Genomic DNA, 21,065 nt, shown 5'->3' on the forward strand with positions numbered 1-21,065 from the left:
CTGTGTGAATGTTTGTCTAAAAGTGTCGCTTTGGTTTCTGTGTAGTTTTGGTGTCTTTTTAATTGATTACTAGTGGAAAATAAACAGCAATTCATTCAATTTATGAAAATGATCATTAATAGTTCACGATGAACTTGTTTTTTTTTACAGTACTGCATTAGTAACAATACTGATGATTATTATACATGAAAGTACCAAAGTCACAGTTCTGAATAGTTTTACTACATTGGACTGATATTTCTGGCATGATTTCAATGCAGATTTTACTGTTCGAAAGAATCTAAACTTAACGCAATACTGTAGATTTCACAGTATTTTATTAATGTGTTTTGTGATCAGAACCAGCAGGTGGCAGCAAAACACAAATGTTACCACGACAGGAGACAATAAATACAGCCAAATGTGTACACTCTAGCAATACTGTGTATTAATACATTAGTGCTGTGTATCAATATATTATATGAATACTGTATTAATACAGAAATGCTGTGTATGTATACATATTGTGTATTATTATTGGAATGTTCTATTAATACCTTAATTCTGTGTATTAATAAAATAGTAGGAAAACTATTAATTCATGAATGCTGTGTATTAATACATAGTAGGAACGCTGTTTACTAATTTACTAGTACTGTGCATTAATACATCCAATTTGTGAATTATTACATTTTACGAATACTGTTTAAATACCATAATGCTGCATCAATACATTATAGGAATACTGTGTATTAATTCACTATAGAAATACTATGCATTAATATCTTAATTTAATGTATTAATAGATATGAATACTGTATTAATCCCGTAATCACGTGTAAGCTACTAAAAAAATATAACGAATGCTGTATATTATTACATAATATAAATAATCTATTATTACCTTAATGATGTGTATTAATAAGTCATATGGATGCTATGTACTACATAACATGAGTACTGTGTACTAATACCTTATTTCTTATGATTTAAATCACTAAAACCAAAGAATTAAACATTTTCTGATTTAATCAATAAATTCCAGAAACAGGAACCTTTTTCAGAATCTTCACACTTTTGAATCTTAAATCTTCTTTTTATGGTTGGAGTCTTTTCCCCTGTGAACAGATTCCCTGTTTTTTAGTGTGGAACTACTTTTAGTCTTTATTTGAGGTGACATATTTTTCCTTAAAAGCATTTTTTTTTCTATCCGATAATCCATCAATTAAATCAGTCAATCAATAACTAAACCTCAAAGAGGGAGAAGAAGACAATGAAACGGGAGAAGTGAAGCGATCAGAGAGCTGAAGCTTTACAGACTGAAGGAACTTCATATGCGTATCTTATCCCCCCCCCCTGCACCCCCCACATGTTGAACCGGTGACACACAGCAGAACAAAGAGGGATTGTGGGTAAAAAAATACGCCAGCACGCCAGCTTGGTCGACTCACATGGCTGTCAGACAGGAAACGTTTAACATAATCCTCCACACACACACACACACACTCACACACACACACACACACACACACACACACACACATTCTGTGAGGAACAGAATAACTGAAACGCCAACATCAAACTGCAGCAGCTTTCTGATCAGAAAGTGTTCATCACTTTATGTTGCAGCTGGTAAAAGAACAAAATAATCCTCAGTTAATTGATGCAATAAAAAGTACACTTTTACCGCTGAGATGGAGCAGAAAGAAAAGTACGAGTCTCTCAGAGTGCCAAATGCTCGGTGTTGTCCGTCGCCAACTTTTTGTTTTCGGGACCGGCGGAGAAGAAGCGACCACACTGGGACAGAGGAGGAGTGACCAAATGAACATCACGTACTGAAGAAGACTCGAAACTAGAGACCGAGACCACAAGCTGTCACGTGTAAATGTTTCCAACGTTTACTGGGGGAATAAATCAAGAGAGAAGTCGTTTTCTCGTTGGCTTCTATTGGACCAGAGGAGTCGCCCCCTGGTGGGAGGCAGCGAGAATGCAACACATGAAGCATCGTCTCAGCTTTCCACAAGTTGTCTCCCGCTCAACGACTTGCTCTGACGCGTTTTGGGTTGAGACGGGAAGCCGGCGTTGGTAGAGACTGTTTGCTCAGGTTCCCGCTCACCGCCGTTCAGTCTCCTGCAGCATCCATGCCGTTGATTTTAGTGATGATAGTGTAAGTCAATGGATCGGGACCACCTCCCTTCAGGCTAAAGGACTGAAACGTGAGTCCGGTCAATGTCAAAGCGCCGGATAGCATTGTAGCTAAGCTAACGCCGGCGCCCGGCAGCGGATCTCCACACTGGTTGAGCATTCGGGACCTTTGTGGGTCTCAACGCCGGCCCGTGAACGTCCTTCAGTCCAATTCCCCCGCCGAGGAGAGTCGAAAAACAAAACGCCGACCACCCCGTTAGTGGAGGTCTGACCCGACCGCTCCAGGAACCATCTGACCCGTTTAAGGCCTTAAGGTCCAGACGGTTTGTCTGAAGTTACCAGCTAATGAGAACACATTTGACAACGTGTGATTGTGAAGTGATGTTTTTGATATTTCTGCACTTTTCTGGGACCAGCAGGGAGCATATTGGCTGAGCTCAACAAGGTGTGCTAATGCCCCGATGGGCAACTACTTTAAATGCTAATTCCGCCCGCCGCTTCCCCCCAAAAGACATCAGCTAACCGCCTCCGAGCCAATCTCTTCCTCCACATTTGCTCGTCCTCCGCTCGGCGGCCCCCCCCCGCAGTGACCGCCGTAAACAAGCGCCACACGGCCGCCGGACAGCTGATGCGGACACGGCGCGCTGGACCCGCGTGGAGCCCCGACGAGCAGTCACGCGTGGAGGAGGAGGAGGAGGAGGAGGAGGAGGAGGAGGAGGAGGAGGAAGAGGAGGAGGAGGAGAGTCTCAGCGTGCGGCTAATGGCCGTCCGGCTGACAGGTGCATCGTGGGTTTGAACCGGACGTCTCGGCTGCTTTGCATCCGGCTGACAGCTCCGCCGCTTCTGCCTAAAAGGCGGATTATGCGCCGGTTCGGTTCACCGGCCTCCCATCAACACGCCGCGGCCCCCGCCGGGGGACCCCGCGGGGGCCGCGGCGTCCTCCGGCCGGCCGCCAGGTACTTCTGCTCGCGCGCGATGGGTCGTGAATAAACCGCCGAGCTGCAAATTAACCCTTTAATTTAGTTTGAAATTACATGGAAACGCACGCACGCACACAACTATGATGGTGAGGACGCTCATTTTAATCATGCATTCTGTGCCCCTTGGCAAAGGGGGGGGGGGGTTCTAACACAGAACCCAACCAGAACCTGTCAGCGCCCTCCTCTGAAGGTGCAGCTGAAGTTTGAAGACCAGCCGACGTGTCCTTACTTCTCAGGGCGCAAAGAGGTCCACACTGAGACAGCTACACGAGCACACGAACACACAAACCGCCAGAGGGTCAATTAAAGGCTGATGGACGAATCAGCAGACAGTCCATTAACTCTTTTGTCCGTGCGTCCGTCCGTTGGACTCCTGCAGAGACCGTCTCCTTCAGCAAGGACAAACAGTCTTGACAAAAAAACACCAAGAGGCCTCAGATTTGGTTCAAAAGTAGTGAAGAGGGACGACTTTGATATCGGATCTGGATCCGGTCCTTGGACCGGGTTCCTGGACCCGAACCCTGGACCAGGTCCTTGTGCTAGGAACCGAGTTCATCATACCAGTTTATCTTCTAGTTGAACTAAAAACCAGAACCTCAACTCAGTAGATCAACCAGAGTTTATAAACCTGGTCATTGTCACGTTGTCATTAAAGGGGCGGAGTTTAAAGTATCCAACCAATCACAACACTTAATTAACTGATGAGCCAATTAACTGAGACTTAAGTTTTCTACTTGAATCAAATTCTCCTTTAATTCAGAGCTCCACTGGCTCTCTGGAATGAAGTAGTAGCACAGTGGAAGTAATACTAGTTGTACTTGTAGTAGTATAAGTACTGGTAGCAGAACACCACCAGCTCTTCTCTGGTAGCCAACCAGGTGTCAGTATACCTGAAATACCACTGGCCCTTAACCAACATCTCCAGAGGTGTGACGAGGAGGTCCTGGGATCATGTGTGACCAGATGTTTCATCCAGCTGCAGTGGGAACAAGTGATGTAACGTTTCAACGTGTGTCTCTCTCCGCGGTCAGTGGACGTCGAACGCCCGGCGCTCTGCATTTATTCATGAGACCCTCTGAAAGTTTAATAGAGCAGCTCCATTAATCCGTGAGCCTGTTTTAAAAGCAAGAATTAAAGATTCATCTCTCTCTCTCCCTGCCTTCCTCCTCTTCCTCCTCCTCCTCTTCCTCGTTGAAACATGTATGAGTGCTGAATCACTGGATGAGAGGAGACTCGTCACTGCGTCCTTCAATAAAACATTCAATAGAAGTCCGCTCAAACGCATAGAAACGCGACTGATCTCTTTTTCCTTTATTTTTTTTAGGAATCACGATTCATTTGTAACTTCCTGTCCGGATGTTTCATAATAAAAGCCGACCCGGGAGCATCAACACTTACTTTGTTAATGCATTTGATCAAAGTGATAATTGTAATAAGTGTATTTTACGTGTTTACAACGAAAGAGCAGCGAGATAAATCCGCCACGGGTGAAATGTGGGCTTTTATGTTTATTTATATTTGGATATATTATATATATTTGGACAAATCCTGTCTCTACCTTCGGGCTTTTATTGTGAAGCTTCTGCAGGAAGCGTGGTCACCGTGGACCCCGTCGGAGGGGGTCCGGCAGGGGGCGCTCTGAGTCCTGATCACACTCCTGGGGCTTCATCTGGAGATCATCTGACGCGGGTCCACAGGACCAGGAGAGCGAGTAAAAAGTTGCCTCGCGTGGAAAAGTGCCTCATTTCAACATGTGAGGGAAGACCTTTGACCCTTGACCCCTGGGACGAACCAGAAGGTCAGGATGTTATTCTCAAAACAAGATGCTCTGATGGACATGGAGGGGACGCCTGTCCACATGATGGGATGAGACAGGGAGAGAAAAATAGAGAGAGAGAGAGCGAGAGAGAGAGGGGGGGGGAATAGAGAGAGGAGGGAGCCCCGTGAACTACTAGCTCCGCCCCCCGCGGGTCGCACCAGGAGCAGTAAGGACGGAGCCGGTGACGGAGACAAACGCTCCTTCTGCAGTTCTGAGTAACTCTTTTCTTTGTCCCGTTCCTCGGGTTCTGCCCGGCTCGGTTCGGTTCTGTTCGGCTCGGCTCGGTTCTGTTCTGCAGCGGCGCAGAGAAACACGGAAAGTTTCGTTAGTCTGGGATCCCGGAGAGCGGGATCAGAGACCCGGTGGTCCCGCCTGGTCTTGAACTTCCAGAGCGATCCCGCACGCAGCTGAAGACGTGAACCCGATCCCCGCGACCGATCCGGACTCTGATCCGGACTCTGATCCGGACTCTGATCCGGACTCCCCCGGCTTCAGTCCTCCCGGACGCACATGGGCGGACCGGGTCTCTGCGTGCACGCGGTCCTGCAGCGGATCCGACCCGGTTCTGGTTAATTGAAGACATGCAACTTCTGGACCGTTTGTCCTGCGGGAGAATGGATTACCGCCGCGGAGCCTGCCGGGAAACGACCCGTCCAAACCAATGAAGCGGCGATGAACATTGATTATTGATTCCCACAAAGAAGAAGTGATTGATCTGCGATCCGCGGGGCTCTCCGGGGGGGGCTTTTGATGTGTTCTGGTTCCGGTCCGTGCGGGTCTCAGAGCTGAAGAGAAGAGCCGGATGTTCGGCGGGACGCAGCGCTCCGCAACGCCGCACATGGAGCGCTCCGGGCGGCCGCCGTCGCTGCTGCTGCTCGGCCTCCTGCTCCGCGTCTGCTCCGCCGTCACCGACGACCGGCTCATCTCGGACCGGTACGCGGTGTTCTGGAACAGCTCCAACCCGAGGTGAGACCCGGGGGGTCCGGGGGGGACCGGGGGGGACCGGGGGTCGGAACTTCTGATCCTTTTAGTTCAGTTCTGCAAACCCGAGAGACTTAAAGCTGACTTTACTTTAAATGAGGGTTTTAATCATTTAAAGGACCTTTCTGCAGTTTTCGTATCTGCGTTCTGAAAATAGAAGCACGTTTGATTCTGATTCAAGGAAATCACAACAACACTTTAAATAATGAATGATCTGCATTCAGAAACCAGTGTGGTGGACCCATGTGGACCCATGTGGACCCATGTGGACCAACGTGGTCTCGGTTCATGCTGTCAATGTTTGGAAAATATAAGATTTAAAATGAAGAACATGATCATTTGAAGCTGTTTAAACAAAAGCATTTTTTTATTTCCTGAAATTGATTTATTTTTGGTCTTTGACAAACGAGTACAAATTAATCCGGTGAAATCTGTAAAGCGAACATTGTTTAATTTAGTCAATAACAGCATATTCAATTCATACGTACTCAAAGGAAACGATGTCACAATGATCGTTTTATAAAATATTGATTAGTCAGTTCATCAGTAGAATCAGCGACCATATCAGCGACAGTTAATCAGTAATTTTAAACAATTCATAATAGTCCTTCTTAATGATAAAAAAATAATAAAACTATTCTCTTAAAATAATTCTAAATGAGACTTAAAATTATAGAGAGATTATTAATGCTAATAATAGATCATTGATCAGTCAGTGCCCCCCCCCCCCCCCCCCCCACACGCCGGCTCCTGCTGTGACCTTTGACTCCTCACACCAACATGTCGTTTGTTTTCTCTTCTGTCGTTTTCTTGTGATATTTCAGGATGAGAACTGAACTCTTTCCCTCTGAACTGACCAATAACACTTTTTTTGATGAGTTTTAGTTTTATTTTGGAGGTTTTACTGCAGGAAGGAAGTAAATCCGAGAAGTTACAGTTAAAGAACAAACACATGTTCCATTTTTCATTCTGTGTGTGTGTGTGTGTGTGTGTGTGTGTGTGTGTGTGTGTGCGTTTGTGGTCCTCCAGATGTAAGCCTCGTTGCACTATTTCTGTAGTATTCCTGCAGTTTTCCTCTAGTATTCTCATTGTGGTACTGCAGCAGTACTTTCTGCATAATTCCTGTTGTTTTTTTCGTGTACTCCAGCAGTACATTTGGTGTTTGGCAGTTTTCCCACAGTTCTCCTACAGTAACATCTGGTGTTGATCACTCCTGCTTTTATTATTTCATTATTCGTAACTATTGTCAACATGTGTATTCAAGCGTGTTCATGCATGATCTATGATCCATGTTCCATGTTCCGTGCACGCATGTAGATCTTGTGATGCAGGAGCCCAAGACAAATGTCCCTGCAGGACATGAAGTAAATCTCATCTTATATTCTACACAATTCCCTTTATATTTCCGTCAACATTCCCACAGTTTTCCTTCAGTATTTCTTGCACAGTTCCTGTAGTACACTCTGTACCTTGTACGGTAGTATTCTCTGTTCCTGTATGTTCTCTTCTCTGCAGTGTCCCCGCAGTATTCCTGTAGCGTATTCTACCGTAACGCTTTAGTCATTTCTACAGGGTTCCTGTAGTATTTCTCGCAGTTTTAGTATCAGTACAGTATTTCGCTTAGTATTTTTGTTGTATTTTCTGCAGTTTCTCATCAGTATTCCTGGAATAGTTTCTGCAGTTTTCCTTTTAGTATTTTCTACAGTACTCTTCCAGTATTGATGTTGTATTTTCTGCTCTTTCTCTTCAGTATTCCTGCAATAGTTTCTGCAGTATTCCTCCTGTTCGTACATTCGGCAGTTATTTCTCTAGTATTGCTGCGGTATTTTCTGTAGTATTCCCGTAGTATTTTCCTGCGGTACTCTTGTGGGACGCCCCCCCCTCCGCCTCGTGCTACTTCAGTGTGTGTGTGTGAGCTGCGAGGTAAACTTTGTCATTTTAATGCATTCCTACTATTCACAACCGTTTGTTTTTATCGAGTGAAACTTTAAACTTTGGAGGAACTCGTCTCGTCTTCCCCGTTGGACGGAAATATGCATCAGATGTTGTAATATTCCTAAAAATATGAGACAGAAAACAAAGGAGCGTCTTTGGGGCTTGAGGGCCGATTAATGCAAGAAGACAAAAAAAACGTCCGATCATAAATTCCTGTTTGTGACACGAGTCAATGACTCACGATGTTGACGTCCGATAAAACCAAAGTGTTTGTCCGTCGTCCAAGGTGATGGAATACAATCAAACCCGATGTGACATTAAATGACCGTCTGTGTAATGACACACTGTTCATTGTTCACTTCATCCTCATCTCAAAGCCGTTTGTAGATTTATTCATTTATTTATTCCGTCAAAGTCCCACGTTGTACTTTTAAAAACTCGAATTACCTGAAATTGTTTCAGTTTGAAGCGACGTACGTCAACAATTCATCTCTTTATACACCTCAGCGAATGTTGAGTTTTATTTTTGTCCTGTTTGCCTAAACGTAAATATCTCTACACTCATAATATATATATATTTGTATAAATATACATGTACTTGTGTATTTATGTGCGTACATGTCTATTCATATATATGTGTGTATAGCATGTGTGTCAGAATAAATAAAATAATGAAATTTCCTTTTAACTAAACATAAATCCGCTTAAAATAAAATCGTTCTAAGGTCATTTAAGGACACAAGTAGTTATTTCATTAACAAACAGTTTTTTTACAGAACAAATGTTGTAATTTTACGTAACGACGATGGTTAAATCACGCAACGAACTGCCGCCTCTCGTTAGGCTCGAACTCTTTGGCCGATCGCTCATGTTGTTCAACACGATCAAACGTAATGAAGAGCGAGAAACGACGCGACATCGATATCTCCCGTGTTTACGCACCGGCGCGTTTTATCGCGGCGTCGCTCCATCAATGCAATCAGAGGAGGAGGAGGAGCAACCAAACCTCCTCCTCCTCTCCTCCTGGTTCCCGGTGGAACGTGTCGCGATATTTAAAGTGAATCTGCAGCTTCCTGACGTGTCTCCTCTGCTTTCTTGCTGCATCCCGATCGGCTGATTGTCCGGAGTTGTTGACTCGAGGGATGCAGAGCGGCTTCCGATTGGCCGGCTGCTGAATCTGCACGAGACGTGAAAAGGGACAAAGATGGTAAAAACAATTGTCAGCGTGAGGTTTTTCTCCAGCAACTTGCCTCCTCTTTTCATTTGTCTCGGTATTTGGGACCAATGAGGCGTCGGCTGGATGGTATTTTGGGCCAATGAGGCGTCGGCGTTGTGTCAGCTGGGAGACTTTCTCTCAGAGCCTCTTCGCTTATTTTTATATTCTCTCCTCCTCGTGTCTCAGCACTTCATCATGCTCTCTGCTCCCCGCTCATGCATTTTAATGTCTGACCCACATTCATCTGCACACACACACACACTTTGAAGTCCTGGCCGGAGCTCACGGAGGAGGAGGAGGAGGAGGAGGAGGAGGAGGAGGGTGAAGAGCAGCAACCTTTCTCTGTGTTCTGATGAGAAGCAGCAGGTCGGACCAGGAGTCGAGCAGAAGAACCTCCTGAAGGTTTTGGTTTGTTTCACATTCTGCTTGTGAAACAAAACCAAAGACAAATACCTCATGAGGTCGAACTCAGCGCGGGTTTAGCTTAGCTTAGCACATTGCAGCGTAGCATCACGGCTCGAGGGGGAAATTGAAAAAAGATCCGTGTGATCAAAAAATGTTCGAGCAAGTTCAGATTGATTGTGATCGAGTCACGTGACAAAACTGATGACGTTAAAATTGATGAATAAATCAATCAATCATCACCAAACTCATTGCGTTGTTTATTAAAATCAAGTTGCCTCTATTGTTGCTGTCGGGATTGATAGTTATTGATAAGAGAGTTGAGAATTCCTGGACCGCAATAAATATATAAATGATTTTATATGTGTGTAAAATATCTATATAATACCGAATGAATAAGGCGGATGTGATTCAAAGCCTGACATCATGAGCAGCATCGTAATGTGACCTTGTGGCATCATGAGGTCACTCGTTGACGTCATAAGTTGGAATCGTGAGGATGGCGCCATGAGGCCAAATGGTGACGGGACGGCGGCGTCGCGGCGTCACTTCGCAACATCGAAGTCTTTGCCGCCTCCGCTTGTGGGTCCCAGTCCGCCCTCCGATTGGCCCGCTGGGTCCCGGTCGAGGGATCTGGAGTGTTTTGAGGAGCTCGGAGCAGATGTTGACCTTTGACCTCGGGCAGCCGGAGATTCAAGGAATGGAAAGAAAAATATATAAGATTTCTGAACCCGAAGCGGCCGGCTGTCCGGCTGTCAATCGCCTGTTTCCTGAGAGTGAGACCGGCGCCCCCCTGCAGAGAGGACGCCGCGTACTGAGACTCAGACCCTTGTTCCGTCCTACAGATGAAATTATTCATCCAGTTTTTGTACATTTCAATCGGCCAAATGGGCAAGAAACCACTCAGGTTGGATTTATACGACAGTAGAACTTCCTCCGTCGGGTTCTGAAACAGTCGTTGTTGTCGTGAATTAAAGCAAAAGGAAAAACTCGACAAAATGACGCCATTTAAATTGAGGACTCCAATGAAAACGTAGGATTCCCCTCGAACCTCCGTCTCCCGCTGAAGGTCCCGAGCTGGTGACGGGTTCGTCTCCAGAACTCCTCTCCGTACTTTGATCAAAAGTTATTCAAACCTCATCTGGGAGAAAATGGGAAACATATTTGACGTTTCGGTTCACTTTTCTTAACACGTCCTTTTGAAATGAATAGATTCAATAAATCGCTCGTGATGAAATGAAACCATCAGGCCGCAGCTTTATTTTGAAAGCTCAGCTGAGGTCGTTGGAGTGTCTTGATCTGGCGTTTTGATCTGGACTTGTGGACTCGTATGTGATATTTATATATACATGATATGTATCATCTAAATATACATAATGTCATACTAGTATCTGAATGTACGCATCATCCCATCACCATATTGAAGTGTACCCATAGACGCTCACGATGGTCAATAATGTTCAAAAGTGGAAACAGTTTATAGCAGCCAGATAAGCTCCGCCCCCTGTGTGTGTGTGTGTGTGTGTGTGTTAAACAGGATTATCAGCAGCTCAGGTGTCCCTCTAACAGGATTACGTAGTCCTGTTGAGTTCACTGACGGCGTGTTAATCCCAGTTATTGGCCTGATAACAAAAGGTGGGGTTCAATAAATAAAACAAACTTCGGCTGCCAACGTGCCCTCGAGCACGCTGAGCTATTTAACCTGCTCACCTGCCGGGACTCTTCTTCTTCTCTACTTCCTGCCGGACTGAATCTGCTCCAGAGTTTTTTGAAATCTTAAAAATCTGAAATTTTTCAGACGAATAATGTCTTTCTCTCTTGTCTCCTGATCAAAGCATAAATATTATTAAGACAATTAAGTAAATTGCGTTGAGACCAAAAAGTGTCTCGTGAAGATGAAGTTATGGCGCATTAAACATGACGGAGAGTTTAACCGTTTAAACATGAACTCAAAGTCAACTGAAACCGGATCCCGACAGGCTCCATGTGCTCCAGACCCCCCCGAACTCACCACAGGGTTTACTGAGGCCCGTCGGACCCTGAACACACCGCCGAGACCTCCAGAGTCCCGTTCAGGACCATCGGGTTCTTCTCCGACTTTACAAAATGAATATAATGAAACAATAATAGTAACAGAGGCTTAATAATCTTAACATTCTAAAATTTGTTTAAAAAAAACATTTATTTTCTTTATTGATGATATTTAGAATAATCAGCGTGTATTTTTCACATAAATATGATGAAAACAAAGTTTTAACAGCGTCAGAATAAAAAGCTCATGTTGGTTTTTGGTAGTTTGAAAATTATAAAAAATGTACTCCAGGCAAAAGCCTTAAATGTTTTTATTCATGGGTAAATATTTTCCTAATAATTTTTATTGGAAGGGAAGGTTATATTTGGGTTCCTCTAACAATTCTTATTAAAATTAAGTAAAATAAGGTAATAATAATGACTGATCCAAATCAGATCAATTAGTTAGCTGAGCGTGACATTTTTTTTAAACATTTGAACCTGAATAAAATAATTCTTAAATTCTTTGAAAATCACAGATCTGCCAAGTGATGCGTTTTAAAAGGTTGTCATCAAAGAAAATAAAAATATGTTTGACAGAAACTTGATGAAACGTAGAGAAAACCTGATAGTGAATTCAACACGTTTGACCTGATTTATTATGAAATGTCACCAATAATGCTTCTGTTTTAACATCATCTCTGGATGTAGAAACCACGTTATATTCATAATAACCAGATTTTATTTTCAGTGTCAACTTGAGCCTCCAGTTAATGAAGTGAATAAATGTAACTGCTGTATTTGGATTTAATTCTGCTGAATCTGGTGTGACATTGATGCGAAGGTGGATTTTAATGAGGAGCGTTAGAGTTCTGCCTGGTGACAGCCCAGCGGGGCGGGTGGAGTGATGGGTGGGGCGGGGTTGTCTCGGTTTGAAGCCCCCTCCACCACCTCAGAGCTGATCTGTAGCGAGTCTGGATCAGACCTCCTCATGAAGCAGGTGTAGAACCAGCAGCAGCTCCTCTGGTTCCTCCCGGAGGAATCGTCATGTGACTTGACATCGGGACCAGAACCGTTGAGCTTTAAGTTACGCTGAGCTGAATACGTCCGCACATGTATATTTACACACACGTGTGTATGTATATATTTATGTACGGTGCTCTGCTGGTTGCTGTTTGTACGCTGACGTTGCTTTAACAGAACAACGGGTCCCTGTGAGAGCGATTTCACATTAATTCATGTTGTGTCAGCAGTTCTGAATTATAAATCATTTTCTTGACTGAACAGAAAACCAAATTAACAAGAGAAAAATGTCGAACCTTTGCTGGTTTCTATCCAGTTAGATTGGTCGCGTCTGGTTCTGACCGGTGCATCTGGTTGTGACTGGTTCTGACTGTCGCATCTGGTTCTGACTGGTTCTGACTGGTTGCCTCTGGTTCTGACTGGTTGGATCTGGTTGCATCTGGTTGTGACTGGTTGCATCTGGTTGTGACTGGTTCTTACTGGTTGCATCTGGTTGTGACTGGTTGAGACTGGTTCTTACTGGTTGTGACTGGTTCTTACTGGTTGTGACTGGTTCTTACTGGTTGCATCTGGTTGTGACTGGCTCTGACTGATGCATCTGGTTGTGACTGGTTCTTACTGGTTGCATCTGGTTCTGACTGGCTCTGACTGATGCATCTGGTTGTGACTGGTTCTTACTGGTTGCATCTGGTTGTGACTGGTTCTTACTGGTTGCATCTGGTTCTGACTGGCTCTGACTGATGCATCTGGTTGTGACTGGTTCTTACTGGTTGCGACTGGTTCTTACTGGTTCTGACTGGTTCTGACTGGTTCTTGCTGGTTGCATCTGGTTGTGACTGGTTCTTACTGATTGTGGCTGGTTCTTACTGGTTGCATCTGGTTCTGACTGGTTCTTACTGGTTGTGGCTGGTTCTTACTGGTTGGATCTGGTTGTGACTGGTTCTTATTGGTTGCATCTGGTTGTGACTGGTTGAGACTGGTTGTGACTGGTTCTTACTGGTTGCATCTGGTTGTGATTGGTTCTTACTGGTTGCATCTGGTTCTGACTGGCTCTGACTGATGCATCTGGTTGTGACTGGTTGCGACTGGTTCTTACTGGTTCTGACTGGTTCTTACTGGTTGCATCTGGTTCTGACTGGTTCTTGCTGGTTGCATCTGGTTGTGACTGGTTCTTACTGGTTGTGGCTGGTTCTTACTGGTTGCATCTGGTTCTGACTGGTTCTTACTGGTTGTGACTGGTTCTTACTGGTTGCATCTGGTTGTGACTGGTTGAGACTGGTTGTGACTGGTTCTTACTGGTTGCATCTGGTTGTGACTGGTTGAGACTGGTTGTGACTGGTTCTTACTGGTTGCATCTGGTTGTGACTGGTTCTTACTGGTTGCATCTGGTTCTGACTGGCTCTGACTGATGCATCTGGTTGTGACTGGTTCTTACTGGTTGCGACTGGTTCTTACTGGTTGCGACTGGTTCTTACTGGTTGCATCTGGTTCTGACTGGTTCTTGCTGGGTTTGGAGCCGACATGAAATTAGCATTTCATTTTACTTTATTTTATTACTTGTGCACTGCTGTCTTGTCTGTCTACTGTCGCGCACTAACCGCCAAGACAAATTCCTTGTATGTTTGGCATATTTTGGTAATAAATGTTTCCTGATTCCTGATGTCGTCTGTTTTAACACCATTTTTTCTCTGAGTTCCTAAATGTTGTTAATGTTATATTTATACATTTTTTCAGGATACATTTCTGTTATGTATATTTCTTATTTCTATTACCTCTGTGAGCTTTCGCCAGAGCAGAAACTCTTTCATGTTTGCTGTTATTTATTATAAATGACCTGGAATTCCTGCTCGGAGACGGCTCATAAATCATTGAGAGACGACCAATCAAAGCAGAAACCACGACGCCTTTTATTCTTTTATTATTTTACACGTCATCAGAACCGGGTCTGGACCAGGATTTCTCTCTATTGATTTTGCGGCTTGTATTCGACGCGTGTGGGTAACGATGTAAATATTTTCATGGTTTGGCTTTAGGAGTTACGATGGAGGAAGCTCCCTGTATGAACACTAATCAATACGTCCTAAATCCACCAACTTTATTCTGTTTACTCACACTTTCAATCATCTGATTTCCAATCAGTTAAAGCACTTTCAAGTCCTCTCTTAAATATTTCATTCATTGCGTTCTTTGCAGTAGTTGATACAATGTGTCTTGTAGGAAAGGTAATAATATCTTAACATTGTTAAACTAAACTCGCTGGTCGTGTTGGATGAAATGGGTAAAGAGAGTCAATGGGGTTGCTTTAGTTTAGCTTCTATTTATTCAGTAAAGTCGGTGACATCCTGATCTCTTGAACGCGACGCGCACTTATCATTACAAATATCAGTGGCCAATTTTCGGCCCTTCAGAGGAACGTTTGATTTACGAGAAACACGAGACCGCAGCGGTGACTTCCTCAGATGTTTTTACCTAAAACCATCAGTCATAAATCATCATCAACTCGGATTCCGCCAAAACGATTGCAGCAGAGTTCCTCCACATGAAAACGTCCTCATCAGGAGACATGTTCTGACCCTTATTACGTCGGCCCACATCATCCGTCTCCTCTCCGGCCTGCAAACAGTGCCGGTTATTTCCCCCCCTGTGCTTCATTAGCGTTTCCCCCGGGAGCCGTCTGGAGTTAATTAATCACCCGACCGCTTTCCCGCTTTTTTTTTATCGACCTTTTGATCCGTGATGGATGTTTCATTTCCGTCCTCACCTCTCCGCTGCGTGGATCCTTACTTTTGTGTGAGAAGCACTGGGTGAGCGGCTGAAGGGGGTGAATGAATGAACGGATCCGGTTTGTTGGAGGCGAGCGAGTCGCCAGCTGCCGTTTTTACGAGCGGCGGCGCGGCGCTTAAAACGCACGCGTTTGGTCTGAATTTAAATCTGACCTACTTTTCTTGTCATCAGAAAGCGCGAATTTGTTTTCCTTCTTCCTCGTCTGAGGGAGGGAGGGAGAGGGGGGGGGGGGACGGACAAGAAACTGTAAGTGGACTTTTCCCCAGACGGAGGGGAAGCTCCAGCAGATTTACACCAGGGTGAAGGATTCCTCCCCTCTTCCTCTCCCCTCTTCTTCTCCCCTCGGCCTCCGCCGCCCGGCCTCTTCTTCTCCCCCCTTGTTTCTTTCTCACTCATTCACAAACCTGACAGACACTAAATCTGCCTTTTCTGTGCCACTTTTTCTCCCACCTGAGCCGGAGCTCCTGCTGGCCGCGGCGGCGTCCTGGAGTTAATGGGATTATGCAGATGGCAGCGCTCTTATAGCGCCCATTTGAAGTGTTTAATGGAGATTATGGAAATGGTCGGGCGGCTCAGACCTTCGCTCGCTGAATGAAAAGACGACACAATGACAAGAAAGGAGCAGCTGCGAGGACGGGTCGGCCCGGGGAAGTCGGGGGGTGAAGGGTCGGCCCGGTGATTGGCAGGTCGGTGCCTGGCTCCGAGGCACTGCAGCAGAGGGAGGACATGAGGCTCCTTCTTCCTCCTCTTTGGGCCTTTTCTCCTTAAAGTCACACGGATCCGCCGCCGTCGAGCCCGGGATCCGTCCAATAGGCCCCGGGTCACACGACGCGGCGCTCCAAGGCCGCAAACCTGACAAAAACTGGTCTTAAAGGTATAAACCGGTCAATACGGATGAACAACGTTAGATAGAAATCAACGTTGTTGGATTCATATTGACACGCTAATAAACATCAGATTAACGTGCATTTAAACATTCTTACATCCACGTAAATATTACACGTTAACAGTGTTACATATAATGTAAACATTCTTAAATTGACGTCTAAACCTTGTTACATATACGTAAACATTTTACTTACAGATTAACAATATTACGATAATATAAATATTGTTAGATTTACGTATAAACATTTTTACATACACGTAAATATTGTATGTTAACAGTATTACATATAATGTAAACATTCTTAAATTGACGTATAAACCTTGTTACATATACGTAAACATTTTACTTACAGATTAACAATATTACGATAATATAAATATTGTTAGATTTACGTATAAACATTCTTACATACACGTAAATATTACACGTTACCGGTGTTACATATAATGTAAACATTCTTAAATTGACGTATAAACCTTGTTACATATACGTAAACATTTTACTTACAGATTTACAATATTACGATGATATAAATATTGTTAGATTTACGTATAAACATTCTTACATACACGTAAATGTTATACGTTACCAGTGTTAGATATAATGTAAACATTCTTAAATTGACGTATAAACCTTGTTACATATACGTAAACATTTTACTTACAGATTTACAATATTACGATGATATAAATAGTTAGATTTACGTATAAACATTCTTACATACACGTAAATGTTATACGTTACCAGTGTTAGATATAATGTAAACATTCTTAAATTGACGTATAAACCTTGTTACATATACGTAAACATTTTACTTACAGATTAACAATATTACGTAGATGTAAACATTATAACTCACACATGAACATAATTGTGTGAATGTGAACAATGTTAAATACATATAAAGATCGTTGAAAACTTTTTCAGTATCAATGGTTTGTGTCTAAAGAGCTTTTTAGACTTTGATTTAAAAATGGTGGACAAAAACAACCGGACCGAGTGTACATGTGAATGTGTGTGTGAATGTGTTGTACAAAAAATCGGTTGAAAACCCGATGAGTCAGAAACTATTTGTAAACAATTTAAAAGGTTCGTCGGAACATGAACCCGAACCGCGCTTTCAGCAGCGTTTTTCTCTGTGATGGACGTTATTTAAAGAAAACCCCAGTGTGGAAGGAATGTGTCCAGAACCAGGCCTGTTGCTTCAGGTGCCGCTCACACATGAAACCCGACCCAAGCAGTCCAGCGGGAGAACCGGCTCCATCAGAACCCCCGTTCATCATCATCACGTCACTCCACGTCTCTGGAAAGTTCTCTTTCTTTTTTCTTCTCTTCTTGTGGCAAAAAATAAACCGCAGAAATAAATTGTTCCTATTACAAAAACCACCGAGTGCTTTCCTGGATGTGACGTGATCGGCGGACGTGGACCAAAATGAGCCGATCTGGCTGATCTGGAGTCTGCCGGTTCACCGAGGGTCCGCGTGGATTCTCTCCAGCGGGCCAGATGTTGTCGTTCACGTCCCGCTGCTGTGCGGAGGGCAGTCAGCGCTCTGTGAAGGCGGGTGTGAGCGTTCCTGTAGAGGCACCACTTGTTAAAGGGGATATTTTTGGAAGTGTGGACGTGAACAGTTTAAAGTCTCGTCTCTTGATAAGTTGATTTCCACTCCCGCTTAAAAGTGACGACGCCATAGTTTTCCGTCTCTTGGCGGTTGTTGTTTTTTTTCTCGCGTTGGTTGTTCTTGTCCCGGTCGTTTGGTTTGACAACCTGTCAGAAACGAGAGGAAATCTGAGCAAACTGTTTCTCTCTCCATCCGTCTTCTTCCCGTAAACCTGATCCGATTGGACGGCAGAGTTTCATGCGGTTGTTGGGCCTTGGTTTATTTTCTCTGCGCTGTGCAGATGTTTCGCTCTCTCAGCTTACTCACTCGGGAGAAATGCTGCGTGTTAATAATAAAACCTAATATTTCTCTGGCGTCAGCGGCGAGGATAAACATGGCGGCAGAAGAAAAGAGGAACGCCGTCAGTGTTTCACGCTCTGATTACTGCGACGGCCAAACAAGGTTTACATGACGGAGCTGGCAGCGCACACACACACGCACACACACACACACACACACACACACACACACACACACACACACACACACACACACACACACAGTTTTCCTGACTTTAAAGGACATTATCTTAACTTAACCAGAATAACTGTAACTTTAATCGCATGCTAACCGTAACCTAACAGAGGGTCAGAGGGTCAAACATGAGCCAACGCCAAAATAATGGTGATGATTTAATTTTATTACGTGATTTTTTTTTTCCCTCATAATTTCGTCAGCGTTTTGTGTTTTATTTCAACCATCCGAAGAAGAGCTGTGACCTGATGTGAAGGTCACATCTGGTTATCAAAGAGTCTAATGGCGTTACTTAAGTTATTATGAAGACTAATAATTCATTATGGAAACTGTAAATTCACTGAAAACAACATAGAGAGGAGTCAAGGACACAAGGAGATGAGGAAAGAAAGGAAAGGAAGTGGGAGAGGTGTTTGGGTCCTGGTTACTGGGATGGCGGCTCTGTGATTGGCTAACGGTGTCGCAGCTCTGTGATTGGCTGACGATCTGCTGACGGTCTCACAGTAACCAGTAATAATTCATGTGTGTGTGTGTGTGTGTGTGTGTGTGTTTTACAAAAAATACATCACCTTTTTTATTCATGTCTTGTTTTCTGTCCTTCCTCTTCTCTTCTTCCTCTTTGTATCCTTCCTCTCTTCTCTTTGTGTCTCTTCTTCTCTTTAAGAGAAACTATTTCTGTAAGTCAACACGTCTGTCTCGTGGGATTTATGGTCTCCGACTCTGTTTCTGAAAAATTGCTTTTTGTCTGTTGAGTTTTAGATTATTTACTTGTTTTTACAAATAACCAGACACAAAAAAGCTGATGCATCAAAAGAGGTTCTTACTACACGCCGATTATTCTGAACATGTGATTCCAAGGGAAAGGGAATAGTTGTTTATGACAGAAACTTTGATGAAATCCCAATTATTCACATTTAAAGGAGAAGTTTTAACCGTTTAGTTTTACATTACATTTAGCTGACGCTTTTCTTTTTACCGAATGGAAAGTGTCTTTGAAAGAAACAACAGTATCATCAGCAAAAAGTGACATTCTTACTTACTGCTGCTGCAGTAGTAGCTGTAGTAGCAGTAGTAGTAATATTAGCAGCAGTAGTATTAGCAGCAGTAGTAGTAGTAGTAGCAGTAGTAGTATTAGCAGCAGTAGTATTAGTAGTAGCAGTAGTAGTAGTATTAGCAGCAGTAGTAGTAGTATTAGCAGCAGTAGTAGTAGTATTAGCAGCAGTAGTAGTAGTATTAGCAGCAGTAGTAGTAGCAGCAGTAGTAGTAGTACTAGCAGCAGTTGTATTAGTAGCAGTAGTATTAGTAGCAGTAGTAGTAGTATTAGCATCAGTTGTATTAGTAGCAGTAGTAGTAGTATTAGCAGAAGTAGTATTAGTAGCAGTAGTAGTATTAGCAGAAGTAGTATTAGCATCAGTTGTATTAGTAGCAGTAGTAGTATTAGCAGCAGTAGTATTAGTAGCAGTAGTAGTAGTATTAGCATCAGTTGTATTAGTAGCAGTAGTAGTAGTATTAGCATCAGTTGTATTAGTAGCAGTAGTAGTAGTATTAGCAGCAGTGGTATTAGTAGCAGTAGTATTAGCAGCAGTAGTAGTAGTATTAACAGCAGTAGTATTAGTAGTAGTATTAGCAGCAGTAGTAGTAGTAGTACGTGTGTGTTTGTCTCTGACAAAACACAAACTGAGCTCATCCGCTTCCTTCGCCTCAGAACCAAGACGATTATATATTCTTGTTCCACTTCATGCTTTCGCACACGGAGCGGGACGTAACTTTCAGTCGTCGTCTCCCGTCTTCTGTTTCCTGTCCCGCTCCGTGGGGACGCGTCTACTTCCTGGACCCCCCAGGTGTCCACGAGGAAAGCAGCTGTCCTTCTTCACCTCCCGGACTCTTTGACTCTCACCTGAAGGAGCCGGCGGCTCCCCGGAGGACGTCGCCGTGGCCCCATCCTCCCTGGCCCCGTCCTCCATGGCCCCGTCCTCCCTGGCCCCGTCCTCCATGGCCCCGTCCTCCATGGCCCCGTCCTCCATGGCCCCGTCCTCCATGGCCCCGTCCTCCCTGGCCCCGTCCTCCATGGCCCCGTCCTCCCTGGCCCCTTCCTCCATGGCCCCGTCCTCCATGGCCCCGTCCTCCATGGCCCCGTCCTCCATGGCCCCGTCCTCCCTCGCCCCGTCCTCCCTGGCCCCGTCCTCCCTGGCCCCGTCCTCCATGGCCCCGTCCTCCCTGGCCCTGTCCTCCATGGCCCCGTCCTCCCTGGCCCCGTCCTCCATGGCCCCGTCCTCCATGGCCTGTCCTCCCTGGCCCCGTCCTCCCTGGCTGCCGTGGCGATGAGCCGTGGGGCCGATGAGGAATTGAGGTGAAGACAGTTCAGGTTTCCTTTCTCTGTTTTTCTTCTTTTTTTTTTTTCTCCCGTGTCCCAATGAATGTCTCTAATGAAGCCTGGACATGTCCAACTCGAGCGCACTTCTTTTTTTCTTTTTTTTTAAAGGACGGCTCGTCCTGCTCCGTTGCAGCAGCTACAGGCTGCGTTCTGTTTTAGCTCCTAACAGAATTAGATGGACCGTCCAGTGAGTGGGTTCCGTTAATATCATCCCCGGAGCAGAACCCAAATTTAGCTCGAAGAAAACGGAACCTGAGGAATGGACCCACTTTTTCAAAATGGACTTTTGCTCTTTGGCTGTAATCATATGTGTTTTGGTCCAAACAGAAGTGCGATGATGCCAAGTCAGTTATTAGCTGCTTGAATCCACCTCTGAATCGGAACCGAACGTCGACT

At 44.5% G+C, this 21,065-nt stretch overlaps 1 protein-coding gene across 1 annotated transcript in view; it reads left to right on the forward strand.

Moving 5' to 3' along the window:
- The first annotated feature begins 4,413 nt into the window (after positions 1 to 4,413).
- Positions 4,414 to 21,065, forward strand: part of efna2b (ephrin-A2b) — a 38,524-nt gene continuing 21,872 nt past the window's right edge. Inside the window, exon 1 of the mRNA XM_040184748.2 lies at positions 4,414 to 5,889. Within this exon, the coding sequence (XP_040040682.1) occupies positions 5,726 to 5,889 (164 nt within the window). The 5' untranslated portion in view covers positions 4,414 to 5,725. The remainder of the gene's footprint in view (positions 5,890 to 21,065) is intronic.

This window comes from Gasterosteus aculeatus, chromosome 8 (assembly GCF_964276395.1).
Source record: "Gasterosteus aculeatus chromosome 8, fGasAcu3.hap1.1, whole genome shotgun sequence".
Classification (NCBI taxonomy): Eukaryota; Metazoa; Chordata; class Actinopteri; order Perciformes; family Gasterosteidae; genus Gasterosteus; species Gasterosteus aculeatus.